General features: G+C 36.4%; 1 protein-coding gene across 1 annotated transcript in view; it reads left to right on the top strand.

Annotated features, from left to right (window-relative positions):
• The window catches only part of WDPCP (WD repeat containing planar cell polarity effector), a 460,096-nt gene that overhangs the window by 117,679 nt on the left and 318,746 nt on the right, over positions 1-23,671 (top strand). The window contains exons 4-7 of the mRNA XM_055088850.1: positions 7,919-7,966; positions 8,813-8,857; positions 10,422-10,492; positions 10,744-10,803. Of these exons, the coding sequence (XP_054944825.1) occupies positions 7,919-7,966; positions 8,813-8,857; positions 10,422-10,492; positions 10,744-10,803 (224 nt within the window). The remainder of the gene's footprint in view (positions 1-7,918; positions 7,967-8,812; positions 8,858-10,421; positions 10,493-10,743; positions 10,804-23,671) is intronic.

The raw sequence follows: 23,671 nt of genomic DNA, 5'->3' as shown, positions 1-23,671 counted from the left end.
GGTCTTCGTTGCTGTGCATGGGCTTTCTCTAGTTGTGGCGAGCGGGGGCTTCTCATTGCGGTGGCTTCTCTTGTTGTGGAGCATGGGCTCTAGGTGCGCGGGCTTCAGTAGTTGTGGCTCGTGGGCTCTAGAGCACAGGCTCAGTAGTTGTGGTGCACGGGCTTAGTAGCTCCGCAGCATGTGGGATCTTCCCGGACCAGGGCTCGAACCCGTGTCCCCTGCATTGGCAGGCAGATTCTTAACCACTGTGCCACCAGGGAAGCCAATTATTTCTAACTTTTGATTTAAAGTGAGGGACATGCAACTCTTCCTTTCAGTTGAACACTTAGAGGCCACTGTAGGGTTATCAATTGGCCTAATTTCAGTATTGTTGTGTCTCAGGGAATAGGAAGGCATGAAGAGAGGGAGAGAGATGGGAGAACAGTCTGTCAGTGGAGCAGTCAAAACACACACATGACATTTATCACTTAAGTTAGCCTTCTTATACAGGTGTGGTTCATGGTGCCCCAAAACAATTACAGTAGTAACATCAAAGATCACTTATCACAGATCACCGTAACAAAATAATAATAATTAAAATGTTTGAAATATTGCAAGAATTACCAAAATGTGACAGAGACATGAATTAAGCAAATGGTATTGGAAAATGGTGCCTGTCGACTTGCTCAGTGCAGGGCTGCCACAAACCTTCAATTTGCAAAAAAGCAATGTCTGCAAAGCGCAGTAAAGTGAAGTGCAGTAAAAGAGTTATGCCTATATAGATTCAGTGTAATCCTTACCAAAATTCCAATGGCACATTTCACAAAACTGGAACAAGTAATTCTGAATTTTGTATGGAACCACAAAAGATCCCGAGTAGTCAAAACAATTTTAAGAAACAGTAACAAAGCTGGAGGTACTACCCTTCCTGATTTCAAACTATACTACAAAGCTGTGGTAATCAAAACGGTATGGTACTGGCACAAAAACAGGCACACATATCAATGGAACAAAATTGAGAGACCAGAAATAAACCCACACATAAATGGACATTTAACTTATGACAAAGGAGCAAAGAACAAGAGTGGAGAAGGGATGGTCTCTTCGATAAATTGTGTTGGGAAAACTGGATAGCCACATGGAAAAGAATGAAACTAGACCACTGTTTTATACTATACAGAAAAATTAACTGAAGATGGATTAAAGACCTGAATGTAAGACCTGATATCTTAAAATTCCTAGAAAAAAACATAGGTGGTAGGCTCCTTGACATCGATCTTGGAGATGATTTTTGACATCAAAAGCAAAGGCAACAAAAGTAAAAATAAACAAGTGGGACTACATCAAACTAGAAAGCTTTTGCCCAGCAAGGGAATCCACCAACAATATGGAGAAGACATTTGCCAATCATATATCTGATAAGTCCAAAATATAAACTCAATAACAACAACAAAAACTGATTAAAAATGGGCAGAGGATCAGAATAGACATTTTTCCAAAGAAGACATACAGATGGCCAACAGGCACATGAAAAGATGTTCAACATCACTAATAATAGGGAAATGCAAATCAAAACCACAATGAGATACCACCTCACACCTGTTAAAATGGCTATTATTTAAAAAACAAGAAATAACATTTCTTGGAGAGGCTGTAGAGAAAAGGGAACCTTACACACTGTTGTTGGAACTATAAATTTGTATAGCCACTATGGAAAACAATATGGAGATTCCTCAAAAAATTAAGAGTAGAGATACCATATGACCCAACTATTCCACTTCTGGGTATTTATCCAAAGAACATGAGAACAGTAATTTGAAAAGATATATGCACCCCCATGTTCATTGCAGCATTATTTACCATAGCCAAGACATGGAAACAACCTGAGTGTCCATCGATGGATGAATGCATATAGATGATGTGTTATATTTATACAATGGAATAATACCCTAAAAAAGAATGAAATCTTGCCCTGTGCAGCAACATGGATGGACCTTGAAGGTATTTTGTTCAATGAAATAAATCAGATGGAAAAAGACAAATACCCTATAATTTTTACTGCTATGTGGAATCTAAAAAACATAACAAAGGAATAAACAAAATAAAACAATAGCAAACTCACAGATACAGAGATCAGATTAGTGGTTACCAGAGAGGGAAGGGGATTAGGGGTTGGGTGAAATGGCTGAAAGGGGCAACTGTATGGTGATGTATGGTAACTAGACTTGTGGTGGTGATCACTTTGTAGTGTGCAAGATGTCGAATTTTAATGCTGTACACCTGGAACTTATATAATGAAAGTTCTTTTTTTAGATTTGTTTATGTTTTTAATTTTACATATATTCTTGTGTTTTGTTTTTAAACATTATATATAATCTTTTATATTTATCCAATAGTTAAAACAATTTAAAACCAAAAATGTTAAACATCATTTTCAGCGTAAGACTTTTATTTAGTAATAAATATACATTCAGAGAAAAACTCTGAGAGACAACAAAATGTTATTAATAGCTGTCTCTGAAGAATGGAAATACAGGAAATTAAACTTTTTTGTTCTTTCCTTATTTTCTCAATTTTATACAGTGAACACATTACTTTTATAATCAAGAAACCAAATTATATTGAAATGTGTATAAATATGATAGAAAAAAGGAAATGAATGCTGTGACCAAAGACAGTAGTGCACAAAGGCCCCAGGGGGCAGTAAGATCTTCTGCCCCAACTGGATCTTCAGCAGGGCGTATCTGTTCTCCCTGCTGGGGGCATTCTTCTCTTTGAACCTGTGTGCAGTCATACTTCTTCTTTAGGGCACAGCTTTAGTAAGTCACCTAGAGAAGCCTTCCCTGCCATTTAGACTAAGTTAGTAACCCTCTTACATGCTCTCATTATGCTTGACATTTAAAGTATTTTTTGAATTGAGGTATAATTGACTTATTATATTAGTCTCTGGTGTACAGCATAATGATTTGATAAGTCTAGTTAACATCCACCACCATACGTGGTTACAAAAGTTTTTTCTTGCGATAAGAACTTTTAATATTTACTGTCTTAGCAACTTTCAAATATGCAATACATTATTATTAACTATAGTCTCCATGCTGTACATGATATCCCCATGACTTGTTTATTTTATAACTGGAAGTTTGTAACTTTTGACCCCCTTCACCCATTTCACCCACCTTCCCCTTCACCATCCTGACTCTGACAATCAGTCTGTTCCCTGTATCTGTGAGTTTGTGTTTTGTTTGTTTTTAAGATTCTGCATATAAGTGAAGTCATATGGCATTTGTCTTTCTCTGACTTATTTCACTTAGCATAATGCCATCATGGTCCATTCAAGATGTCACAAATGGTAGGATTTCATTCTTCTGATGGCTTAGTAGTAGTACATTGTGTATAAATACCACGTCGTCTTTATCCATTCATCCATTGATGGACACTTAGATCTTGGCTATTGTAGATAATTCTGCAATGAACATGATATAATGGTACCTATATCTTTTTGAATTAGTGTTTTCATGTTCTTTGGATAAATACCCAGAGGTGAAGTTGCTGCATCACATGATAGTTGTATTTTTAATTTTTTGAGAAACCTCCATACTGTTTTCCATAGTGAGTGCACCGATTTGCATTCCCAACAGCAGTGCTGAAGAGTTCCCTATTCCCCACATCCTTGCCAACACTTGTTATTTCTTGTCTTTTTGATAAATGCTATTCTAATTTGAAGTAATCACAGACTTTTACAGAAAACTTGTTAGTACAGAGAATTTTTTTTCTTGAACCATTTTAGAGTAAGTTTCCGATCTGATGCCTCACCACCCCCAAATACTTTAGTGTGTATTTCCTATAGAAAATGTGTTGTCCCACATCATCTATATAACCATCAAAATCAAGAAATTAACAATGATAATAGTACTACCATCTAATACTCAGAGTTTCACCAATTGTCCCTCCAATGTCATTTTTTATAGCAAATGGTTCTCGTTCAGAATTACATGGGTTTTTTTAGTAAAAGAAGGCGTGAAGAATGAAAAATACTGAAAAGAGTTATGCATGAACAGGATTTTCTAAGACTGGATTGAATTTAGTTGGGTAAATGGATTTTGTTAGGAATGGGCTAGAACAAGACTGGGTTTGGTTTCTGCCTCCAAAGTATTCTTGAAATTCTGCTTTTGACAACAGATTGTGTGAGTTTCTTTGCCTTTAAGTGACTTGTATTTGCTTTTGAGATCTTTTGTAACTTTGGTTAAGGAATAAGTATTGTCTCACAGTGACCTATGATCTTATTTGACCAAGTGTTTTAAAACTTTTTGACAAACTTCCCAAATATCAAATTTTAATTGTATCTTTTGATTTCCAGCTAACTTTGGGGTGCTTTAGAGGTCCCCTGAGGTATCTTAAAGAAAAATATTTAACTAGGATTATTTGGTATGTTAAGTTAAATGTAATCATTTGGAATTATGGTTATTGTAACCAACTTTCTTTATTGATTACACTATAATCAGATGTTTAACCATGGCTTTTAAGTCTTTTGTCATTTATAGATATTTTTGTACTCTGATGCTGTTACAAAAAGTGCTTCATCATCAAGGAGATTCATAGAAAGGCTATGGAAGCAGTTACAACAGTTCCACACCAAGATGATGGCTATGTGAGGATTACAGCCCATACTGACTTAAAACAAGGATCTGGCCTGCCTCTGGGGCCCCTAGATCAGGCATCCAGAGATTTTTACTCCATGACAGGCAGGGTCGACACCCCCCACTCAGCTCTGAAGCAGTTACAGAAGATTGACCATTGCCCTTCTGCTTCTCATAAGAATATGGGAGTAAAATATCTGAGTGGGGAATGAAACAGGAGGGAAGGAGGCAGGGCACAACCTTTGAAAGAATGACGTAGCCCAGGGACATGACATAAACTGATTAGAACCAAATGGGCCCAAGATGGTGGACAAGTCGACTTCCACTAGACCTTAAGCCTCAGTATACACTCACTGTAACACGTCAGCATGCTAAATGACACGCCCACAGGCGTCATGACAGTTCCAAGACCAACCATAAGGATCAAAAAAGTGGGTGGTGGCCCAATTCCTGGAAATCCCCACCTCTTCCTGAAATAGCTGGAATAAGCCTCCCACTCATTAGCCTATGAGATTACCCACCCCTATAAAAACGGACAACCCCATACCCTGGTGCGTTTCTCACCCTCTGAGATGGCCCACACTCTGTCTGTGGAGTGTGTTTCTCTCTAAATCAATCCGCTTCTTACCTAAAAAAAAAAAAAAAGAATTGCATGTTACATTTAGTTATCATGTCTCTTTATTCTCTTTAATTCTGGAACAAATCTTTCATCCTTTTAATTTTTTAAAATTTATAACTTTTGTGACTTTAACACTTCTGAAGATTTTTTTTACCACTTATTTTATAGTATGTCCCTAAATTTAGATCATTGAAGTTTCCTCATAAGTAGGTTCAAATTATGCATATCTGGTGGGAATATTCCAGAAGTGATGCTGTATTCTCAATGCATCCTAACAGGCGGTGCACAATTTCAATTCGTGTCTTTATTGATGATGTTCACGATCACTTGGTTAAGATGATGTCTTCTAGGCTTCTCCACTGCAAAGTTACTTTCTTCTTTGGAATTAATTAGTATTTTGTAAGGGAGGTACCTTGAAAATATGTGAATATCTTATTCCTCATTAAACTTTAAATATATTTTTAATTTATTTTATCCCTATGGGCTCAGGTACTGTTTTAGTCAATGATTTTAATCCATTAGTACCATTATTTATTTTGATGTTTAAGTTGTCCCTGGCCAGTGGGACCCCTTGCAAGCTGGCTTCTCTGTCTTTGTGCCATGTCCCTGTCAATATTTGAGCATTTCCATTCTTTCTGGCACAACAGATCTTTCAGGCTCTTATTATACTATACTTTCCCTTCCTCAGTGCTGGAATCAGCCAATTCTCTAAGGAGCTTGGTTCCTTTTAGAGGAGAATAGTATCTAGAAGCCAAGGTGTGCTTTAGGTGCACTCATTGCTCTTGGAGTATCACTGCTCCCAGGTACTCTCAGTGGCCAGAGCTTAGGGAATGTATGTATGTATGCATGCACACATACTTGCATCCACATTCACTTCTGTATCTCAATATATCGAAAACCATGAGTTCATACCAGTACCTCAAATTCTAATCTATCACCACAGGTTTCATTCTAATGTTCTCTCTTTTTATATTTGTACTTCTTTCTCACTGGGATCCTGACGCTTCCATATCTTTATTTTATTTACTTAAAATCACCCTGTATGCAGACAGTCTTCTGTCTCTGTGGCAGTTCCCTTCCCTGCATGGATGTCCTTCTCACCCCGTGTAGGTTCTGACACACTGTGTTGGGCTGCCCCTGTATGTGGATGTCCTCCTCACTTTATTCAGCCTCTAACACCCAACAGAAGGCCATTGCTCCTATGAATGTGCTTCTCACCCTGCTAGTGTTCTTACATACTATGTCAGGCTGACTCTCCCTATGGACACCTTCCTCATCCAGCTTAGGCTCTGGCACTCCATGTGAGGTGCGTCTTATGTGGATGACTTTCTATTCCTGCTTCGGTTTTAAGAGCCCCACTCTGGGCCAAATGCAGTAGGTCAGACTTGTGCATAGAATTCAGGACCCCTTATTATCCTCATAGTTCTATTCTAGAGTTGTAATACTTGGATGCATGGAATGATGGAATATTCATTATGTACACAGGTTATGGCCTGTGTACATAATACATATGGTTCTTGGATTTTTTAAGAATCTTTTTATTAAAAGTATTACATATGTATTGAAAGTGTAAAGATTTAAAAGATATGTTTTGAACTATCAAAAAGTGAACACACCCATAAAATCTTCACCCAGGTCAAGAAATAAAATATTATCAGTACCCTAGGAGCCCTACTCATGACCTTTCCCTGGCACTCCTTATTAGGTATCTTCAATATAACCAACAGAAATAAACTGCATTGTTTAAATTATATGTCCCAATTAGTGCCATGATGAATAAAATAGAGCTTCAGTAAGTACGCATGATTGACTATTTTGGAAAACTATATTTGAAAATTTAATTATAGCTTTTTTGAGGAAGTTTTACAATTCAGTTTGAGAAAGTTTGGAGCAGTCAGTCACTAGGGGGCAGCCTGCACTGCTTCCATTTCTTTAGAAATAGTTGTATCCTTTTGTTAGTAACTAGAATTATTTTGCATGGAAGGAAACAAATGTTACTTCAAAGAAAGAAATATTTCACAATTCACAGATAGGAAGAAAGTGGACACAATTATTTTGTTCTCCTGTAATTCAACTGCAGGAACGGATTCCATGGTTAAATCACTCTCAGCATCTTGGAAGCCTAGCTTTGCTTTTGTAACCTTAGCAAAGCATCCGAATTTGAATGGTTTGGAAGGTTTTTTTAATCTAAACAAGCTTCAGATAATTTATCCACACCTTCCTCTAAACCTTTCTTTTCTGCAGATTTCCCCCAAATACCCTACTAGACTCGAGTTAAATTAGAGAAGAGAAAGCCACAGCTCAGAATTCTATCCACTGATTTCATTTGGCCTTGCTAGTGGTAGTTTCTTTAGGTAGCACCCTGTGAAAATATCAGAGGAAGCGTGAGAGAAAAAAGTTGGTCTTCCTTGTTGTCAGTTCTTTACCACTTCATTCCTCATGCCATTCTAGTTTTGTGTAATTCTTTTCTAACTGGACTGATAAACTATCCAGTTCCTTAATATCCCTAGAATAGATAAACCCATGTCCAGATACTTTTGAAGTATTTTATTTCCAGTAACATAAAGAGATTGTTTCTGCCCTCCTCCCTTCCCTACCGACCCTGCCGTACAGTATGGGTTGGTTTCTTATTCTCCATAACTTTTTACCATAATCTAATGTCATTTCTTCCTTTCTACAGATAGAGACATTGGGATCTACCAGTATTATGACAAGAAAGAGCCACCAGGTAAAGTATCTGTTCTACTAAAGTGATTTTTATAAACTTTGTATTCTAAACTGTAAAATACTGACTTGAAAACTCTGTTTTTATGAGTCTTAGATGAATTCTAGAATTTCAAGAAAGATTACTCCAGTTCTTCAGAAAAATGCTGAGGTTGATATCTATTCTATATAAAATAAAGCAATATTGAGAAAATGCTATAGCAGAACCTGAAAATTTTCATTTTACTGCTGATTAGACTGATAACTGGACAGTCTATTCTCGTTTATTTATCAGTGTCCCAGTAGAGGGCATTGTTAATGCATGGGTCCCACTGATGCTGGCCTCCCGGATCCTCACCTGATATCTGAAATAGGCATTTCTGAGTGAGTGATCAATTTTCTTTATCTGATTAATCCTGTTAATCCCAGAAGTTTCATGATGGGCCAAAAGGTCTTTCTAGCTAGAGTTACTTCCTGTTTTGGTCTCTGTTGAAGTGGGGCTTGTGTGGGCATCCTGTGTGCTTAGCTTGGTGGCTAATAGGCTGACTTCATGGTTCTGATGACAGACTGAAGCAGCTTCTGTTCTGGGCTCAGTTGCAGTTCTGTTCCCTATCTGATGAGATTGCAAACTCAGGATACTGGCCCACCTGTTGCGCTTTGTAAGCCTTTTCACTACAAATTTAGGAAATCTTCTATGAAATGAAAATCTAAATTATGGCATTTTTCAACTGCCTTTTTTAAAGTTTAGCATATTTATTAATCTCAATAGCATGTATACATTATTTATGCACATATAAAATATAAAGTATTATAATAAAAATAATTTCCACTTTTTTTTTTTTTTCCCATCTCTTCTCTGCCACAATATCAGCAACAGAGCATGGTAACTTAGAAGAAAAGCAGAAGCTGGCAGAATGTAAGTTTACTTTATATTTTTTTGGAATTATTATAAAACTGGAATTTTAATAGCCCTGAAAATTCAGTCTTAAAACATATTTTAAGCTTTCTGCACAAATAGAAAATGTTATTCCTTACAAATTTCTTATAAATTCCCATTGTTTAGGTACATAAACATGTGAATAAGAATTATATTGTTAGGAATTTTTCGTTTAGACCATTGAAATCTCTGTCCATTGTTTGGTGAGATATATGCTTCTGTAAACACAAACTTTCTTAATGAACCATATTTATATTATTTAATATATTTAAAATAAGTGTACCATGCTTAAATTCTGATAACATTTTATTATCCATGTTATGCCTAAATTATTAATATGTTTTACCCATTGTAAGAGAATAAGATTTGTAATTATCAGTGTTAGCATTTTATTTTCTATAGTCTTTCCTGTTTTCAAATATATAAACGTGTTATATATGTAATATGGCTACAGTATAATGTGGTTAAAATATGACTGTTTTATTTGGAATATAGGTGGGGCTGAATATCCTACTTGTTCTCATTTTAAATGATCAAGCTAACATTTAATTTTTTTTTTGTTTTGTTTTGTTTTTTTTTTGTGGTATGCGGGCCTCTCTCTGCTGTGGCCCCTCCCGTTTTAAAACTTTTTACATATGCTCTGCACTTCATAAATTATGTTTATAGAATGTCATTAATTTGCTTTAATAAGATATATAGCAATTCTATAAAAATTTAAATGCCTATATATACTGTATATTATATGTACATACATACAAAACATATGTACACACGCATTTAGAATTATTATTTAGGAGAATTCAGAGATGAATTCGTTTTTGTGATGAAATAGATATCATGATGAATTTAACATTCTGTTAATTCTTTTAAACAGAACTATTTTTAGTTTGTCTTAGGCTAACATTGAGACTCTACTAAATAATTCTATCTTTTAATTTAAAACAAAACAAAGGCTTATCATTATTGAATTGTGTAGATTTTAAAGAGAATTATTTTAAATAGAAAAGAGCACTGTTAGTGTCTAATCTGTTAAAACTTGGATTTCCCTCAAATTTGTCTTTAGTTTAAATGTGTAATGCTTAATTTTAAATTCATTTTCTCTGTGTTATTTTTTAAATTTTATTTCTTTCCTCACTATATTCATTTACTCATAGGAATTTTCAGATCTGATAAGGCTACTTGCACAGTTTGGAATTTCTTTTGGATTGAATCTTTAATTATTTATATGAAAATGTTACTTCTTTAGTAAAGAGTGGGTCATTTACTGTTAAGTGCTAGATTCACAGGCCCAGGAAACTTTCCCAGGGATTCTCTGAGCCTTGTTAGTTGTCATCATAAAATTTTGATCAGGGAGATTGTTTTGTGGTAAAAATCCTGTTTTTATGACAGAGCCTTTCAAAAACTGTCATTTGATGATGGAAATGAAGCCTACTTCCTTTCAATTAAGGAGGTGTTTTATTTTAATCTCCTAAGGCACATTGCTAAGCAGAGTTTCCTTTTTAAACCATGTTTAACTAACTGTAGTACACGTTTTGTTTGCCAGCACGAGATTTTCCATGGACGCTCAAAAACAGACGCCCAGAAAAACTTCGAGACTCACTCAAGGAGTTGGAGGTATCTTTCCAGAAGTTTCAAAAATGGCAACAAACAAATCTGTTTTAAAACATCTTTCAACAGCTTTAATTTTCATAAAGGATCAACTCTCCTGGTGATGATAGCTTTGCTTTTGTCCAGTGAGGAGTTCCAAAACAGTTGCATCTTTGTGAGGCATGCTGATCTTTTTTTTTGCTTGCAAATCAGAAGCACTTTAACTGGCAACGACAATGTGTATAGCCAACTGCACTCTCTTTTTCTGTTTCCTTCAGGAGCTGATGCAAAATAGTCAGTGTGTGCTGAGCAAATGGAAGAACAAATATGTCTGTCAGGTAAAAAGGTTTGACATGCTTTTGCAGTGTTTAACCAATGGAGCTGAAAACTATGCAGTAATTGGTATTCTTGTGTTATGATAGGTAATGTGACAAAACTTTTTAGGAACAGGTATTTCATAGTTTGAATTCTAGTCATTCTAGAACTAACAGACAGATTGACTCAGGCTACCTCATTAATCAGTATAGTTGTACTGACACTATAAGCACTAGTAACAGTCTTTTCAGATGGCATTTTTTGTTTGTCATAGATTTAATCATATATATATTTTTTGGTATATTTTTGAATGAAGGTAAAACCATAGGACAAAAGGTATTTTGACCACTCTTGTGAGCACTTGTGAACACCATGCTTATGGAAATCAACAAGCAGACTAGAGTTAGACCTAACATAACAAGACATTTGCTCTTACTTTTTGAATCCTCTAAGCTGTACTGTTTAATATGGTAGCCGGTAGTCACCTGTGGCTATTTAAATATAAATTTAAACTAATTAAAATTAAAAATTCAGTTCCTCAGTTGCACTACCCACATTTTAAGTGCTCAGTAGCCACATGTTATCATATGGACAATATATATACAGAGCATTTCCATCACAGAAAGTTCTTCTGGACAGCACTATTAGAGCCTGGACAAGGTGAGCTACATGTTGAATGGGTCTAGATTCAGGACATAATCACTTGTCCGTTGATCATAAAATAATGGACAAATATCTCAGCTGTGTCAATAGGCTTAAAAAATGTTATTTGCCTAGAAAATTTTTACTTGCTTATGATAAAAAGAATCATTAGTAATATTCTACTCCTAGATGTAGTTGAAGTTACGTCAGTACTACTAATAATTATAACTGTTTTATGGAATTAAATATCCTGTATCAATTTAATTACTTGTTTACAATGTGATTCACGAATTTTAGGTCTAACTACTCTTGTTTGAAGTTTAGACCCATGGCTCTATCCATAAATCTACAACACTGAATTTGTAGTAATTATAAACTTGTCTCAATCTACTATTTGAATATAGATCTCATTTTAGTGGACTCTAGTTTGTCCTCATTTTTTGTTTAAACTAGTCTACCTTTATTCATGAAAGTGACTTTAGTTACCTCCTCAACTGTCATAATTATTACTTTCCAGAGACTGTTTACAAGGTTGAATTAATATTTTTAAAACCATAATACTTCTTTTTTTTTAAACATTTTTATTGGCGTATAATTGCTTTACAGTGGTGTCTTAGTTCCTGCTTTATAACAAAGTGCATCAGTTGTACATATATATATATCCCCATATCTCCTCCCCCTTTCATCTCTCTCCCACCCTCCCTTCCCACCCTTCTAGTTGGTCACAAAGCACTGAGCTGATCTCCCTGTGCTATGCTACTGCTTCCCACTAGCTATCTATTTTTCATTTGGTAGTGTATATATGTCCATATATACACTACCACTCTCTCACTTTGTCCCAGCTTACCCTTCCCCCTCCCTGTGTCCTCAAGTCCATTCTCTAGTAGGTCTGTGTCTTTATTCCGTCTTGTCCCTAGGTACTTCATGACCATTTTAATTTTTTTTTAGATTCCACATATATATGTTAGCATACAGTATTTGTTTTTCTCTTTCTGACTTACTTCAGTCTGTATGACAGACTCTAGGTCCATCCACCTCACTACAAATAACTCAATTTCGTTTCTTTTTTAGAACCATAATACTGCTTAAATTAGACTTAGGATACTATTGAAAAGGATGGAATTATTTAAAAATTCATAATTTGTTTTCATAAAAATTTTAATCAGACTTTAAAACTTGAATACAGAATATACTCCAGAAAGTTTTAAACTTAGTACAACTCAAATTGTACTTCTCAATGCCATTACTCACTTTAAAAGCTGGTTCAAAATTATTTGACTTCAGGGGAAGCCTACCACCTATAGTAAGAGGTGTGTCTCATGGCCTCACCCTTACTGTTGCACAGGTAAGTTGGAACATGTCAGGCATCTGAAAATATGCAGTGGAGCATCTCAGTAGGCAATCCTTTTTAAATAGACTTTATTGCATTTTAATTTAATAAGCAGGTTTGTGTGCATGTGTATATGGGAGAGTATGAAGAGGGATATTCCTCACTATTGAATTAATTCAACTCAGAAAAGGAATTTGCGTGATAGAATATATACAAAATTACTTCCGTAATTTATAGCAACCTGATAATACTGATTTCATAGGCTGTTGTACCAATGAGTCTGCTTTTAACATTTCCAATGGAACTTACCATTATATTCTGTCATATTTTGTGCTTTATTTCTATGATTGATAAGATATGCCTAAATAGACCTTTTACTACCAGCACATTCTTGATGTGATATATTTCAACAAGATAACTTGACCTCCACTGTGTCCCCAGGTCCAGGTTATTCCCCATATTTTTAGGGCCTTTGAAAGACCTCCTAACATTATCCATCCACTATCACAGTTTCTAGACAGGAGTATTAGCTAGGTCTTCTAAAAATACGAATATGTGTGTTTTTCTTAAAGATCTCTAATATGACAGAAAATTAAAAATTTGGTGCTCAAGCTAAACTTTCAGAAGGATCCCCTTAACCTTTTGTTAGCTGCAAAATCAGTAAATCATCTCTACAGGCTCCCCTAGGGTCCCCCTTTTGTACATCATCCAGTGTGGTAACTCTAAAGATAACATATGCTTACATTTCTATTACTAATTTTCCCCATATATTTAACCCTAAATTGGCAGCTGTTGATCACAACATAATGTTCTCTAATTCTTAGAAAAGAAGTGAAAAAAGTTCCTCAGTATCTTGATGCTAACATAGTTGGACTCTTCGGTTTTTGACTGTGCCACTCTTAAACTAATGTAAATCTTTTATCCCCCCCCTCAAAAAGGGGCAACTTTAGGCTATATGGAATTTATCTTGGTTGCCTTCTTTTTAAGGGATCCTTATTTCTTCAAAAGGTTCAGTTGTTCAGGAATTAGTGATGCAACTACAACAACATAAAGAATTTCAGAGGATGCAATCTGAGCCTGGATTTTTCCCTCTGTTGAATAACAAGGGTTTTTTTTGATAGGTTATCATCAGTATCAAAGCTTGGTTCATGTTGTTGATTCAGTAATTCAATGACCTATAAATTGTACCATTTAAAAAATAATTCCTTCCATTTGTAAATTCAGAACAGTATATAAATCAAGACTTACCTATGCATATTTTTTTTAACATCTTTATTGGAGTATAATTGCTTTACAATGGTGTGTTAGTTTCTGCTTTACAACAAGGTGAATCAGTTATACATATACTTATGTTCCCATATCTCTTCCCTCTTGCATCTCCCTCCCTCCCACCCTCCCTATCCCCCCCCAGGTGGTCACAAACCACCTAGCTGATCTCCTTGTGCCATGCGGCTGCTTCCCACTAGCTATCCACCGTATGTTTGGTAGTATACATATGTTCTATATGGAAACTTTCTTTTGAAGTTGGTTTTTCAGACTGTACCTGTTACTAGTTTGAAATGAATTAAAAGTGTATCACATATATTTCTCACTGTTTTTTTGATCTCCTAAAATTATTTTATTATGAGAAAGTATTTAATAATTTTCTGCTTTGAATTTCTTAAACCATTTTCCAAACTGTTCTTAGGGAATAATAGTTTCAGCATTAAGATACTATTAAATTGTACACTGCTGTGGTGGAATATTTTAATTCCTTAAATTGTGCTTCAAGTCACATTCATATTTGCAGATTACTGCATAATTAGTTAAAAGCAATATTATAATTAAGATAGATGTAACTTCATATATATTGATTTTAGATTAAATTATTTGAATCATATATGTACATTTGAGCATAAAAGTATGGTATAGTTATCTTTACCCTGATTTCTTTCTATACTTATTTGACATTTCCAGATACAATTTTAAAATGCCAAGAAAAGATAGTTTTCTTTTTAAATTCTTGTAATGAATTACTTGACAGGCTATGTAAAAGTAGAGACTGTTTTCCAAGCATATCACAGATAAACTGTGACCTTAAGGAACTTATTTTATTTTAACTTCCTCAGTTGTAGAATGAATAGCATCGTTACCTGATCTTTCATCAAACTGTGTGAAAATCAGTTTTGATTTCCTCATAAAATAATAATTGACAAACCATGGTTTTAAGTTTCAACTATTAGTAATAGCATTTATTTATACAAAACCCATCACACAGTATTTACTGACTGCCACCATTGCAGGAGGCACTAAAGACGTGTAAAGTGTGGGCTGAGTTGCCAGCATAACCTAGTCAAGGAAAACAGACATGTAAAATCACTAGGACACTAGTGAGTGCTAAGTTGTATGACACCAAGTTAAAAAGATAATAAGAATTTAGAGAAAGCACAGAGATTAGCCTGGCAGTGGGATGTAGGCTAAAACATGAAAACCAGAGGTGATTTCTACAAAGAACAAATGAAATGGGATAATTATTTTCTGGAAACACCAACCTAGGGGGTTTCTGGACTTGAAGATTCTAAGCACAGAGTAGAAGTAAGGTGGCTAGACTGAAAATAAGGGGATTAAGTAAGAGTCTGTATCTGGAATGGTGAGATCTTCCCCAACTTCTTACCCCCTCCAGCACCGAGGCTTATTTCTCAATGTAACTTATTTAGAAGACCCTTCTCTGACAAAATAGATTATTACTCCCAGAGCAAAGCCTATAGATACTGATATTTGGTAGTTCCCTTTGAAAATGTAGATGTGCCAACAAATCTTCTTACAGTGAAGCCCAAGTTAACAAGCCTCCTGATCCACACCAAGCTTCCAGTCGATTTTTTGGAGACTCACTTTTAAATATAACCAGGAATGGGAATGTAAATTGGTACAACCACTATGGAGAGCAATATGGAGTTTCCTTAGAAAACTAAAAATAGAACTACCATATGACCCAGCAATCCCACTACTGGGCATATACCCTGAGAAAACCATAATTCAAAAAGGGACATGTACCACAGTGTTCATTGCAGCACTGTTTACAATAGCCAGGACATGGAAGCAACCTAAGTGTCCATCAACAGATGAATGGATAAAGAAGATGTGGCACATATATACAATGGAATATTACGCAGCGGTACTGATGAACCTAGTGGCCAGGCAGGAATAAAGACATAGACATTGAGGACACTGAGCGGGGGAGGGGGAAGCTGGGGTGAAGTGAGAGTAGCATCGACATATATACACTACCAAATGTAAAATAGATAGCTAGTGGGAAGCAGCTGCATAGCACAGGGAGATCAGCTCGATGCTTTGCGACGACCTAGAGGGGTGGGATAGGGAGGGTGGGAGGGGGCTCAAGAGGGAGGGGATATGGGGATATATGTATGCATATGGCTGATTGACTTTGTTGTACAAAAGAAACTAACAGTATTGTGAAGCAATTATACTCCAATAAAGATCTATTAAAAAAATAAATATAACCAGGGAGCCAGAGATCCACAGTACTTTCAAGGAAATCTCCATCTGTAAATCTCTTTGAGTCTGAGGCTAAAACAAACAGAAAAGAAAAAGAATCAGGGACAGTACAATAAACAGAACTAAATTCAGGGAATTAAAATTAATCCCCACAGAGAAATAAGAGAAGTTCTTGCATCTTTGAAACAAGAATAGGATGCTATTTTTGAAAAAGGAATACTCAGGAAAAAGGAAAGGAGCTCTTGAGAATTAAAAATATGACAGCATAGGGGCTTCCCTGATGGCACAGTGGTTAAGAATCCACCTGCCAATGCAGGGGACACGGGTTTGAGCCCTAGTCCAGGAATTTCTCACATGCTGTGGAGCAACTAAGCCTGTGCGCCACAACTACTGAGCCTGTGCTCTAGAGCCCGTGAGCCACAACTACTGAGCGCGTGTGCCTAGAGCCCGTGCTCCATAACAAGAGAAGCCACTGCAGTGGGAAGCCCGTGCACCGCAATGAAGAGTAGCCCCTGCTCGCCACAACTAGAGAAGGCCCACACACAGCAACAAAGACCCAACGCAGCCAAAAATAAATAAAAATAAATTTAAAAAGTATGACAGCATAGATAGAAGAATTAATAGAAGAATTGAACGATAAAGTTAAAATATCCCTATAATGCAGAACAGAGTATACTAAAGGACATAGTGAACAATAGGCAATAGAAAATAAGAAGATTAGAGCATCAGGCCAGAAGGTCCAATATCTTACTAATGATAGAAAACAGGAGGGAAGAAACGAACAAACAAAATATACTAGAAGAAAATTTCCAGAACTGGAGGATGTTTGTTTCCAGTTTGAAAGGACCCAGTGGTTGACGAAAAGACTAATACCAAGACATATTTTGTGAATTTTAGAAAACCAAAGATAAAGAGAAGATCCAGAAAGCTTTTGCAGTAAAAAAAGAAAAATAAGATACCTAGAAAGGAATGGGAATCTGACTTCTCAACAGCAATACAAGGAGTTAGAAGACTGGAATCATGCCTTCAAAATTCTGAAGGGAAGAGCTTTTAGCCTAGAATTCTGTGTCTAGAATTCTAAATTGCCTTTCAAGCAAGGACATTTCCAGGCTAGTTAGCTCTCAAAAAATATTACGTACCTGTGATGGACTTTTTCTCAAGAAGTTATTCGAAGATGTGTTGCCCTAAAGCAGTAGAGTGAGCCAAGAAGCAAGATTTCTTAGGATCCAGGAAACAGAGGATCTTACACAGGAAAGAAATGAAGAGAAATCTTAGGATGACTGTGCCTTAGGCCTAGGTAGCAGCTGGTCCAAATTGGGGCAGGGGACAGAAAGTTCTCCTAAGGATATTGGAGGGAGGGAAGTAAAGGAACTGATAGATGTGATATCTAATCTGATCTAGGAGAATTAATAATAATAATATTTAATAAGAGATAATAAAAGATATAGGATAATTAAATTTTACTGAAAAAAAATCAGTAAGTAATGACTAAATCAGGAAATAACATATATGGAAGACATTGCTAGTTGCTTGTCCAGTATCCATTTTTCTTTATGAACAGACCCTATTGTTCAGAGTGGCAAAATGAGGCAGTTTTGGCCAAAGTAAGCAGCGGTTCCTGGTAGGACTTACAAGAAAGCTTACTTTTTTTAAGTCATATTTTTCTACAACATTTAAAAATCAAAATTAATGCCCCTCAAAAGACCTATAATGAGCAAAATATCAGAATTTTAAGTAAATATTGCACTGTTTTACTGACTCTTCTGTTGCCTTGGGCTTCACTGCCTGCTATGAGGGCAGAGTAGGTTGTTCACACTATGGTATTATTTTCCATGGACCACTGCCCCTATCCAAAAATATGTCTTCTCCAGGCTGAGGCATTTGAAATTCCTCTATTGCTCATTTTTCGGTATGAGAAATTCTCATGTGTGCTATGGAGCATGCCCAGAGATTAGTGTTTATTTAAGAAGTTTACAGTAAAATTTCCACCCACTGACCCACTGACAGCTTACACAAAAAAGCAAAATATTGTAGGAATATTGCATACTTTAAATGTATTTTTACATATAAAATACATGTACTTTTATATATATATATATATATATATATATATATATATATATATATATTGTCACACCAGACTCAACTGGGATGTGGCTTTTCAGCTTCTGCTCTTCCAGTCTGGATCTGAAATATTCCTGAAGGGACAGGGCCCTGCTTTTGACCATTCTTTCACTCAAGGCATATATATATTTAGTGCCTACTATATGCCAAATAGAATTCTCATTGCTAGGGATGCCAGTGAATAAAACAGACAAAAATGACCATTATCCCTGTTCCCCTGTAGCTTAAGTTCTATTAGGGCAGACAATCAAGAAGGGATTGATAAGTCAAATTTAAAGTATGTAAGAAAGTAATAAAAACTGTTAAGAGAAAAAGCAAGAAAAATAGGAAGTATATGTGGGGGATGGTAGGGCAGGATGGGCCTGATATCTGGTGACCAGGAAAGACCTCGTGTGATTAAGACATAAAGGAGCAAGCTGTGGAAGGTATCTGGAGAAGAGGGTTCCAGGCAGAGGGAAAGGCAGGTACAGAGGCCCTGAGATGGAAGTATACGTGGCATGTTTGAAAAACATCAAAGAGTTGATCTGATTGGAGTGGGATGAGCAAGGAGAAGAGTAGTAGGAATTGAGATCAGAGAGAAAATGAGGCACTAGTTATATAAGGGCCTTCCAGGCCTTTGAAAGGACTTGGCTTTTACTCTAAGTGAGATGGGAAACCCTTCGGGGCTTTTGAGCAGAGGAGGAGCTTGATCTGATTTACTTTTTAATTGGATAACTCTAGCTATTGTGATGGGAACACATTGAAGGAAGCGAAGATCAAATCAGGGCAATCAGTTAGAAGGCTGCTACCATAGTCCAGGTGAACAGCCATAACGGTGGTGGAGCGGTTAAGTGGTGAGAAGTGGCCAGATTCTGCTGATGGATCAGATGTGGAATATAGGAGAAATTTCTGAGCAACTGGAAGAATGGCCATTTACTGAGATGGCGAAGACTGAGAAGAGACATTTTTGAGGGAAATATCAGGAGCTCAGTTTTTGACATCATTGTTTGAAATGCCTATTAGATATTCAAGTAGAGAAGTCAGTAGACAATTGGTTATAGGAATGTGTAGTTTAGAGAAGGGCCTGGGCTGGAGAGAGGAATTTGGGAGGCAGCAACAGAGATGGTATTAAAGCCAAGAAATCAGTGAAGATGACCAAGGGAGTGAGTGTAGATAGAGAACTAGAGGAGGCAGAAGGGCGGAGCTCTGGGGTGCTCCAGCATTGGGGATTGGAGAGAGAGAAAGGAAGAGATGGAAAAAGGAGACGAATAAGGAATAGCCAGAGAGCTAGAGCACACTGAAGGGAATGTGGTGCCCTGGAAACTAGGTTTCAGGAAGAAAGTTGAGTGTTGCTGGTATGTAGCATACCAGTAACAAGTTGCCTGAGATTGACTATCGGATGGAGTAGCACGGAGGTCATTCGTGACCTAGATTAGAGCAGGGTCAATAGATGGTATGGGCAGAAGCCTGACTGGAATGTATTAAGGGAAAATGGGAGGAGAGAAATTAGGGCTTTACAACATCAGAAAGGATTACGTTATAAAGGAAAATGGAGAAATAGGTCAGGAGCTTGAGAGAGAGGTGAGGTTAAAAGAGGTTTTTGTTTCTTTTTTTAGATGCAAGAAATAACATCTATTCCTGTTGGTAAGCTAATGGGAGTAGTACAGTCGATGCAGAAAAGGGAAGAATTAATTGCTGGAGTAATGTTAACCAAAAGCCACTTAATAAAGGGAAAGGGGATGAAAAGTAGGTTCATGGTACCTGTTGATGTCATGGAGCTGTCTTTTCAGCCATGGACTGCTTAAAGGCCATATTTCTTGTTCTGTGAGGCAGAACAAACTTCCATTCGGTTAAGTAATGACTTTTAAAAAAAATGTTTCTATTACATGCACCTGAATGCGGTTCTAAGTGACACAGCGTATTTAGAAATATGATGGTAGAACCAGGAGAAATTACCAAGAGTTGAAATGGTTACATTTGAGAGTGGGATGAGAGGCTGTGGTGGGATAAGACAGTAAACAGCTGCTTTAATTCCAAGTATTCTTTGACATTTTAACAATTTATATGTGTATTTTTTTAATTGAAATACTTTTTAAACATGCCCAGAGTGCTTCTGAGAAACAGATGTCAAAATAGTACTAGAACAGCAAGTGATTTATGGGGAGATGTGAAAGATGAAGGGGAAAGAAGCAGGTAAGAGAGCCTTTTGACTGTGGTGCTGGTCTGAGCCCTGAGCGATGAGGAGAAAGGACTGGGTATAAGGAGCCTCAGGCTGCAGCATGGTGCTCAGAAAATTTCAGCCACCGGAGAGTCCCTGCGTCAAAGCTGCTCATTAGAGGAGTCCTCTGTTGGACTAGTACCACACCATGCTCAGCCATGGGCTAGTAGCCACATAGGGAATATTTGGTCTTTGTCAGTTAACTGTGTTCCCAGCATTTGTTCCTCCTGAAGGAGCTCTGAGTGATGCATGCCCATGGTCGTCACACCCACAAAGGTTTATATTAAGAATAAGAATGCGTATCTGTGTGTTTGCATACACTCAATACTATACCTGAGTAATCTTAATGTTCAACTAGCCAGTTTAATATCATGTCCTAATAATTACTCTTCTAGGGAAAAAAAATCATTCCTTTCCAGGAAAAATAGAAAGAAAATTTACATTGTATCTTGATTAATTCAATCCAAAGTTTGATGACCTATGAAAATTCATCAATACATTAACTATTTACTCTTAAATATACAGTAATATATGGACCCAGTTTTAGAACACGGTTGTGACACAAAGAAAATTTTTATCTTCTTCATAATAATGTATCTTTGCATCATCAATCAACATTTCATTTCTGTTCTTTTCATAAATGGTCCTTTCTTCTCTTTTATTAATCGTTTTCATTTAAAAACATTTCTTTGAAGAAACTCATAATTCCCTGCCTCTGCCCTTGGCATTTGGGTCTAATAATGTTTTGGAAGCTTCAAGGTATTTTGCCACAAAGGAAGCCAGTTCAGGACTATCAACTTCCTCCATATATCCAGTTATAGTTAATAGTAAATATGTTTAAAGCTAAATGAGTTCAAAATCTGAATAATCTAATGACTCTCATTGATTTTCATGTGTATTTTACAAAATGGAAACAAACATATGCCAGACATGTGTGTACTTTATAAAGGGAGAGTAAAGTTTTACATTGATAGAAGACTTTTAGTGCATTATATTTGAGTCCTTGTACTGAATTTTTATATAAAAACTTAAAATATGACTTACTTCAAATTTAGAACTTTGTATTAGATGCACAGTTTGGAATGTGCCAATTAGAAGTGTACATATAAACTTAGTATATATGGTTGGGTGTGAGAACCCAGCAACTTTACATTCATGATATTTGAGAATATTATGTTATAGATATGCCAAAATAGCTGATAGAGAAAACACATCAAGTGCTTTTGCCAAATTGTGATTTATACCCCTTATTTAAAAAAATAAAGTTAAAAAATAAAACTATTAGGTTAGCATTTATACTACTTAAGTGACTATGAAATTAAAGGCAGCTGCAACTATGCTTCTTATAAAATAGTGTTGAATGTAAAATATTCACAGTGGCTTTCCACAGTGAAGTACTTATCATTTGGTAGTCCCCTTGGTCTAAGTAGAATCCTAGGTTGAATTTTGAGATCTCAGTTAACACTGTGTGCCAAACATATAAATCTCTATCTGTGTCCATCCTTCTGCCATAATAGAGGAATAATCTCTACTCCTGTTTAAAGCCAAGCATCCCACCTAGACCCACAGTTCTCAAACTGTGCACTGATGCACCCTGGGAATTGCAGTGAATTCACAGGAGTCCTGCAGGATATTTTAAAATTTCAAGAAAAACACAAGACTTCTGCTGGATTCTACATAAACAAGTAGCTCCGGGTAGAGCAGATTTTCAACATTAGAACACACTAAATTCCTTTTGAGGAGGTCATATCTATATGAAGCTGGTTTTTTAGATCTTGCTGTGATAAAAAGCAAGTACCACACAAGAATTAACATAGAACGCAATGAGGGTAAGGGTTTCCAGTCTGATTCCAAGGTTTGAGAAGTTGTGTAGTGCCCAACTTCTAATAGTACACATATCCCATTAGTAAGTAATGTGGTTATTTAGGAATTAAATAAAAATATTTTTCTTTCAATCTCTGTGTATTACGTTTTCAGATGGCTACCAAGTTGTTAGGATATAAATACTTAAATTGTTTGAATTCTGCTATTTCTTTTGGACTAGGGGAACCATAAAAATTTCTGAGACACAGAGGGTGCCATGAACTGAGAAAGTTTGGGAGCCTCTGTCATGGACTTGGATCCCATTCCCTCTGGCCTTCGCAGAACCCCACATGATTGTCCCTTCTCTTACTGGTGGAAAGTGCAAACTGCTCCATTCTTCTTGGTATCAAATCTTGGCTTATTAGCTGTGTGACTTTGGGGAAGTTACTTCACCTGCTTGTGCCAGAGTTCACTTAACTATAAAATGAATATAAAAATACCTAACTCATAGGTTTATTATAAGAATTAAGTAAGTTAATATATTTTAAATGCTTAGAAACAGTTTTTGCCACAGATACCTGCTTTTTAAAAATAATTAATCCTTTCTGTCAACTGGACCTTTCCAATAAACCTAAAAATTTTTTTAAAATGTTTATTTATTTATTTGGCTGTGTTGGGTCTTAGTTGTGGCATGCGGGATCTAGTTCCCTGGCCAGGGATCAAACCTGGGCCCCCTACATTGGGAGCACAGTCTTAACTGCCATACCACCAGGGAAGTCCCAAACTTGAAATTTTTTAATTAAACAAAATTTTTATTGTAAAAAACACATAAAATTTACCATCTTAACACATCTTTAACTGTACAGTTTGGTAGTGTTAAGTATATTCACATTGTTGTGAAACATGTCCAGAACTCTTTCATTTTGCAAAACTGAAACTCTACCCTTTAAATGACAATTCCATTTACCCCTACCCCCAGCCCCTGGCAACCATCATTCTACTATCTGCTTCTATGAGTTTGACTATTTTAGCTACCTCATGTAAGTGGAACCATGCAGTATTTGTCCTTCTGTGACTAGCTTATTTCACTTAGCATAATGTCCTCATGGTTCATCCATGTTGTAGCATGTGACAGAATTGTCTTCCTTTTTTTTTTCTTTTGGTACACGGGCGTCTCACTGTTGTGGCCTCTCCCGTTGCAGAGCACAGGCTCCGGACACACAGGCTCAGTGGCCATGGCTCACGGGCCCAGCCGCTCCGCGGCATGTGGGATCTTCCCGGACCGGGGCACGAACCCGTG

Source organism: Physeter macrocephalus, chromosome 12 (genome assembly GCF_002837175.3).
Source record: "Physeter macrocephalus isolate SW-GA chromosome 12, ASM283717v5, whole genome shotgun sequence".
In the NCBI taxonomy this organism is placed as follows: Eukaryota; Metazoa; Chordata; class Mammalia; order Artiodactyla; family Physeteridae; genus Physeter; species Physeter macrocephalus.
The sequence above is the reverse complement of the archived record's forward strand: the minus strand, read 5'-3'. Positions and strand labels throughout refer to the sequence as shown.